At 34.2% G+C, this 7561-nt stretch overlaps 1 protein-coding gene and 2 long non-coding RNA genes across 3 annotated transcripts in view; all 3 read left to right on the top strand.

Annotated features, from left to right (window-relative positions):
* LOC109588601 (uncharacterized) overlaps positions 1–895 on the top strand; it is a 4001-nt gene extending 3106 nt beyond the window's left edge. Inside the window, exon 7 of the mRNA XM_020004749.1 lies at positions 849–895. Within this exon, the coding sequence (XP_019860308.1) occupies positions 849–880 (32 nt within the window). The 3' untranslated portion in view covers positions 881–895. The remainder of the gene's footprint in view (positions 1–848) is intronic.
* Positions 896–1354: 459 nt separating this feature from the next.
* Positions 1355–2238, top strand: LOC109588603 (uncharacterized). The gene is made up of 2 exons (XR_002188259.1): positions 1355–1501; positions 2121–2238. It is a non-coding gene; the product is annotated as an uncharacterized LOC109588603 (long non-coding RNA).
* Positions 2239–3078: 840 nt separating this feature from the next.
* On the top strand, positions 3079–4763 carry LOC109588602 (uncharacterized). Its single transcript, XR_002188258.1, has 3 exons — positions 3079–3187; positions 3246–3351; positions 4517–4763. It is a non-coding gene; the product is annotated as an uncharacterized LOC109588602 (long non-coding RNA).
* Positions 4764–7561: the final 2798 nt, after the last annotated feature.

Genomic DNA, 7561 nt, shown 5'->3' with positions numbered 1-7561 from the left:
TTTTTTATGCATATCCATGCAGCCCCTCCCCTCTATTAAGGTGCTCCATTGCTCACGCGCAGTATTATTTTAATTTTAAATTAATAGAAGGCGCCATTGATTTGATTCCATTGAAGCATAGATATGATTGAAGTGAGTTCAAATGACTCGACTTGAACTAGACGGAACTGGACAGAACTCGAGTCTACCTTCACTTGAAGGCATTTTCTGGAAAAAGGAAGATTCTAAACTAGAGTTGTGTCACAGTAGGCTTTTTCAAAATTGATCCCTTGATTTGTGACTCCTTTATATAGACCTGATAACACTTACATGTACATGTATGCAGTATGTTTCAATGCCCTTTCATTGCAAAATGTTTCAGAGACCAACATTCACCTTGTCGCAACGTGTGACATTGATGCAGGAGACTGACTCAAAAATATTCGTCACTTCCATGAACAACATGAAAGAAATTGAATAATTACCAGGTGATTTGGACATTGATGTCGAAGTGATTGCTAGGAAAGATACATGTATAAACTCAGCATACAATTGTTAGAAATATTTGCTGCATGCATGCATGCCAATTATGATACATGTACCGTACATGTTTTTACAGTTATTGATTAAGAAATAAATATGTTACTGAAGAAGAGACAGGACTTAGTGAATGAAATGAAGCAAAAAGAGAATAAGGAAATTTTGCATTATAGAGAGAGGGAGGGAGGGAAGGAAAGCATTACTGTATGTACATTATAAGGAGTATGTTGAAGGGAGAATGAGAGGGAAAAGAAAAAAGGAGAGAAAGTGTACATGTAAATAAATACTAATAATATGAACATAACATAATTATCATTCTCCTATTACAGAGTACAAGCCTGGTGATATTAATTATCAATGAACATAATGAAATGGATTGCTCTGGACAAGCTGTTTGCAACAAAAAAGTTAGCACATGTACATGTACATTAAAGTGAATGAGTGTATACAACACATTAGTACTAAAGTATTATTTTGATTATTTAATTTACAATATTTATAATTTTAGAGGATATTCAGACTCATATTCAGACACTCGGTGTGTAAAGCTACCCACTGGACTGAGACATTCATTGCAACTGAAAGTAATCATATAAATAAATATTTTATTATTATTATATTATTTTGTTTTAGAGTGGATACCAAAATTGAATCAGTACAAATGTAAGAAAGTTAATCATAAGAACACAGAGCCATTTACACCTTTATTAATTGAGAGGTAAGACCACACCCACCAATACATTGACTCACCCGATGCGTACAGGAAATATTTCATAATAGTATTGTAGAACATACTGAAATGTTCCTGAAATGTAGTTGATCATATATTGCTGATAGGCTGGTATTCAGTGACAGTATTGGATGCTACTGATGGTTCAATACTAGTCCAACACATACTCTCATCTCCTCCTTTATCCAAACCAGTCATTAGTGACTTCACTGATGATTCATCCAATGACATTATAATACAAACACAGCATGGGTGAGAATTAACAGACTAAAATACCGTATAGCAGGTAATTTTGGAGGGGATTAAATTTGGCGAATTTGGCATTTTGATAGCCATTCGCCAAAATAAAACCCCACCATTTTGAGCCATTATACGCATGCTCAATGGCACGTGGCCACAAATTTGCCAAAATTAAAACCCGCCAATTACCAAAATTTAGCAATTCACCAAAATTTATCCCCTCCAAATTTACCCCCTACACAGTAATGTGTGTATATGTACTGTAATACTAGTGTCAGTTTAATGGTAAGGATTTTATTTGGTCTGTGACAAGTGATTAGCCAATCGGGCCACAGAAATTTTAGCTGTATGACATAGGCCATAAAACTTGTATATAGAATGAAGCAAACATGGCATATTGGCTGTCTGACTGATTTGCTAATCATTGCTCATCCATGCAAAAATTGTCATGTGTTCATTACATTTCGTAATACTACATGTATACACAATGCAATACTTGGTTAAGTATGAGAATGAAACTGTTCATAGTAATTGGACCTACTTTATGTATTATTATTCATGTACATGTACATTGTTATTTTTAAGCTTCAACTGAATTGTTTTCCTAACATTATCATAGTCTTTTCTTTAGTCTGATAGGATTATCACTGGTCCATAGATCAGGTTTCCTCCACTCCACTATACTGTCATTGTTTATTGGGTTCATTATTGTCCTGGTGGCTGTGTACACTAGACAGAGAACTGGTTTCCTCATGCCTAAGATAATCCACCAAAGACATTCATGTACATCTCTAAAGTGCTTGGCCCCTAGCTTGTATGGTAATTGTATATGGCCACTTTTTGAGCTTTTAGCAGCAGCAGAATAAGATGGAGATACTGTCTAAAGTTTGAGAGAATTTTATTGTCTTAATAATTGTATAGCTACATGTGCATGTGTATTCTTAGAAATATTTCACACTAAATCCTTGTTTAGATGTAGCTTAATTTGTATCTCATCATACATGTACATGACATGTACAGTATTACTGTACTGTATAGTTATGTATACTATATCCCAGTTCAGTTTGGGACGGAAGTGGAAGCAGCTGCGTGGAATTTGAAAAATGTAGCTACGTCACAAAATGACGTATTTTAATGATATTCATAGAAGCATGGGCGGCAGTGTTGTTTCACTCTTAAAACAGTCTTGCTCTTCATGATAAGCAGTACAATAGCTACTGGAGTCAACTAGTCTTCATAAAGGCCATCATTATCAGAAGATCTTGCTCTGTTAGCTTTATAAAACAAGAATTATCAGTTTGCGCTCTCGACCACATGTTCTTATGTAAACTATGACGTAGATAATTTGTCACAAAACGTCATTTTGGTATGCCATTGGGTTTATAGGGAGAACCCGGTTCTCAGGGTTCCCAAGAGTTGAGAGACCCAAGATTTCATAGATTTTGATGGACTTTGGCGACTAAGAACCTATGAAAGTTTCATCCTTATCCCACGTTCCTATAAAAAGTTATTCCAGTTTTTCTTGTCCCAAACTCAACTGGTATATAGTATATGTACATGTATACTTTTATACACATGTACATGATGTACATGTAGTTCTTTTCTTTGTAGCATTTCAAGTTATTATTTCATAAATATTTACTACATGAAGGAGAGCTCTCCTGGCATCAGTACAGCTCAGCTATTCGTCAAATAATGGTGGGTGTGGTCTTCATTAATTAACAATAATAAATTAATTAATTACATGTATTAATAGCCTCATTCCTGGACTGATGATTTTGATACAAAGTTAGAGTTAGCACAATTTAATAAAGATAAGAAGAAATCAGATGAACCAGGAGTTACTGATCATATTAGCAAAGGTCAGATAATAATAATAATAATAATAATAATAATAATAATAATAAATGATCGAATGTGTTTATAAGTACACTACATGTACATGAGTAGATGTATGATTTAGGAATAATTTTGAACATTAAATTTGTATGCCATAACTTGAAAAATTGAAATCGGAATCAGCTCAAACTTTCTACACAGTATAAGGGCATCAATGTGTATCGAAAAATGTAATAAAAATTGGGGGTGATTTCGGAGCCATTTAAAAAAAAACCATGGGCTATAGCCTTGGGTATTTTTCAAAAATTGGCCGTTTTTAAAAATGGCCATAACTCGAAAAATTGAAGTCGGACTTAGCTCAAACTTTCTACACAGCATAAGTACATCAATATGTATCAAAAAATGTAATAAAAATTTGGGGTGATTTTGGAGCCATTTTTCAAAAAAAAACCATGGGCTATAATAGCCTTGGGTATTTTTCAAAAATTGGCCGTTTTTAAAAATGGCCATAACTCGAAAAATTGAAGTCGAACTTAGCTCAAACTTTCTACACAGCATAAGTACATCAATGTGTATCGAAAAATGTAATAAAAATTTGGGATGATTTTGGAGCCATTTTTCAAAAAAAAACCATGGGCTATAGCCTTGGATATTTTTCAAAATTTGGCCGTTTTTAAAAATGGCCATAACTCGAAAAACTGAAATCGGAATCAGCTCAAACTTTCTACACAGCATAAGTACATCAATATGTATCAAAAAATGTAATAAAAATTTGGGATGATTTTGGAGCCATTTTTCGGAAAAAACCATGGGCTATAGCCTTGGATATTTTTCAAAAATTGGCCGTTTTTAAAAATTGCCGTAACTCGAAAAATTGAAGTCGGAATCAGCTCAAACTTTCTACACAGCATAAGGACATGAATGTGTATCAGAAAATGTAATAAAAATTTGGTGTGATTTCGGAGCCATTTTTTCGAAAAAACCATGGGCTTTTCAAAAAATTGGCCATTTTCAGAAAAGGGCCATAACTTGAAAAATTAAAGTCAGAATCAATCTTTTATAGCCAAATCTTTTAAGTATGTTTACCAAAGTTTAATCTTCTCTTCCTTTTTGCATGCACCTTACTCTCTCTCTTTCTCTCTCTCCCTCTCTCCCCCTCTCTCCCTCCCTCCCCTCCTCTCTCCCCAGGGAAGCCTCTGAATTAAGGAGGAGACTGAGAGAAGAGAGAGCTACAAGGTTACAGGTTAAAGTCCAGCTGATGCAAGAAAATCTCCGCACACAAGAAACTCGTGAATATACTGTACCTTTATTATTAGTGGGTGTGGCTTTAATAGTAGTTAGTTACTCTGTGTATCACTTGTGGGTGTGGTTATTAATATTTATAATGGTTAATTAACTAGTTATATTATATACTGCACTATCTGAATTAAAATTATAATTTTTGAATGGGAGGAGATGATACTTTATGTACACGTACGATTAAAATATTCTCAGATGGCAAATGTTTAGCTACATGTACAGTCCTACGCAGACTATGAAAGTGAATATGTGGAAGTGTAGCATTTACCGCACACATACTATAATGCACCTATCCTTCATACTGGTTCTATAGAGTATGGACCTATTCACCTTAACATTTGATGGGCTCCTGATTGCAGTTTAAAGGATTTTTGTTGATTGACTTCTATTGCCTTTTAGCAGCAATGCATCAATCAAAACATGGTTACACATTTTATCAGTGTTGAAACATAATAGATCTAGATAACACAAATAAGCCTAGTTCTTTTACAGAAATAGAAATGAATGGGCATAGTATAAAATCACCAAATTTGGTCAAATTACAATAATAACTGTAGTAGAATAAAAGATCTAGCATAACTAAATCAATTTGTATCACTTGAGCAACAATAAAGTATGCAGTCATCTGTTGTGCTTGCACTTTATGATATAAGTGACTGGATATTATAGGTACTTTCACGCCATTACAAAAGTAACGCTAATAGTTACAAAATGATTGATGTCTCTCAATGGAGAGCAAGTATTGGACTGTGGAACTACTGTCAAGCTGCTTCCAGTAGACCAGCTAATGGCCACCACTCTCACTCATTCAAAGCTGCAGTAGACAGCAAGTCAGGCAATACTACATCAGGAAAGAAGACATCTAAACTGCCAGCAGCTCTGTCTCTTATTGCTTTCCTCCTCCTCTTTCACTCTCTCTCTTTATTAAGACACATCTTGATGATTCCTCCAACAGGTAAACAACAATTGCAACTTTGTACTTGTATATTTACTCGTATTTTATTATTAGGTAACTGCTACCAAGTACAATGTACTACTACTGTTACTGTTACTGATGCAAATTACCTCCAGTCAGTAGTGTTACCTGGAGGCAGCAGTTTTAACCTGATTTACAATGATCTCAATTTGATTGTTTGTCTACGTATGCTCCTCCTCTTATCAGGAGATGTCGAACTCAATCCTGGTCCTATGATTGATGATCGACCTGATATTTCATTGCTAACTCAATGGCTTGAACCACTTGTTGACTGGAAACCATTTGGTCGTTGCCTACCAGAAATTACTTATTCTGACATTTCAAAGATTGAAGCAGAAAATGTGAAAATTGATGAACAAAAGTCAGCACTGTACTCAAAATGGTTATCAGTTAATCCTAAAGCAACATGGAGAGATGTCATTGATGCACTGACTAATAGAAATCAGAATAAACTAGCTCAAGATATTAAAGATCACATAAACAGTGATTCTGCCTCTGCAATGTCATTATTATCACCAAGAACATCATGTTCTGATGGTAAGTTGTATAGGCTAGTAATTAAGTTGTATAGGCTAGATGACATGAACTACTTTTTAATTGCTATTGTGTATATTACATTATGTGACTTGAACAGACAAAAGGTAGCAGTTAATTAAATTTATCTTCACAGTGAAAAATTTGAACTTGCACATATGTCCAGTTGAAATTATTCTTTTGGACAGAGTGCAAATATAATCTTTAAAGCTCACCATCCACTATTTAACTTTTTTGAAAGCAATGTTGTTGTCTCAGGCAACAAGATGACAACAGTCACAACACATCAAAGTAACCAAAAAGTTGCTTTTAAGAAAGTTGAATAGTGGATGCTGAATTTTAAACTTTTGTTTTATAGGAGATGTTGAAACTATTTTTTTTCACAATGAAGATCAAGCAGTTCAAGACTCTTTGAATGATTTGCAAGTAAATTTTTCTCATATCATGAAAGAAGTAAAATCAGCATTTCACGAAAAAACAATCCAAAATTCTTGATTTTCCTTTGAAATATCTAATTGGGTAGAAACTTACCTTCACTGGGAATATGGTACATTAGATAATGATTTAGGTGATATTTTCAAGAAGATTCACCATAGTTATGATTTCATTGACTGTAGTCTAATAGTAGCTATGTGTAATGAGTTTATAAGTGATGAAAGAGATCTACTTGATGAACTGAAGGCTTATTCATTGAAAGCTAATGCATTTCGTTCATCAAGACCAATCACTGAACTTAAACAAAAGCTACGAAAAGTGTATGGACCTTATAGACGACAGTTAGAGAATATGCCATTGATCTGTATTGAACTACAAAATCCTTGGAATGATGTTAAGATTAATGGACTTTATATTTTGATTAAAAAATTATTACCAATAGAACTTAGACAGTCAATAATGAAATGCATCACTATTGAGTCAGGATCTGTTGTCATCAAGTTACATATTCTTGACGTTACAGCTGATAGTCTAATAGAATATACTGGAGGAAAGTTACAGTTTATACGTCTCATTGGTATATTTAGTTTATACATTAATGATCATCCTGTCCTTCAAGAAGATGAAGATATGAACTTCACCTTTGAACTAGCTCTCCTTGAGGCAGTCACAGCTGGTAATAATGAAGCAGTAGAGTTTCTTCTTCAACTGGAAACTGTTAATATTGATCATACTAATGAAGAAGGCAAGACAGCACTAATGTTAGCTTGTGAAAGAGGACATGAGGACATTGTACACAGTTTACTGTCTGCTGGAGCTAATGTTAACATTCAGGACAATAAAGGATGGACTGCACTAATGATGGCAAGTAAATATAATCACATTTCAATCATTCATATGCTACTACAAGCTAATGCTAATCCTCACCTGAAGACATCAGATGGATCAAATGCTGTAATGATTGCTAGTTACTATGGTAACTACGATAT

Source organism: Amphimedon queenslandica, unplaced genomic scaffold, assembly GCF_000090795.2.
Source record: "Amphimedon queenslandica unplaced genomic scaffold, v1.1 AMPQUscaffold_11980, whole genome shotgun sequence".
NCBI classification, from domain to species: domain Eukaryota; kingdom Metazoa; phylum Porifera; class Demospongiae; order Haplosclerida; family Niphatidae; genus Amphimedon; species Amphimedon queenslandica.
Note: the sequence above shows the minus strand (reverse complement) of the source record. Positions and strands in the feature narration are given on the sequence as shown.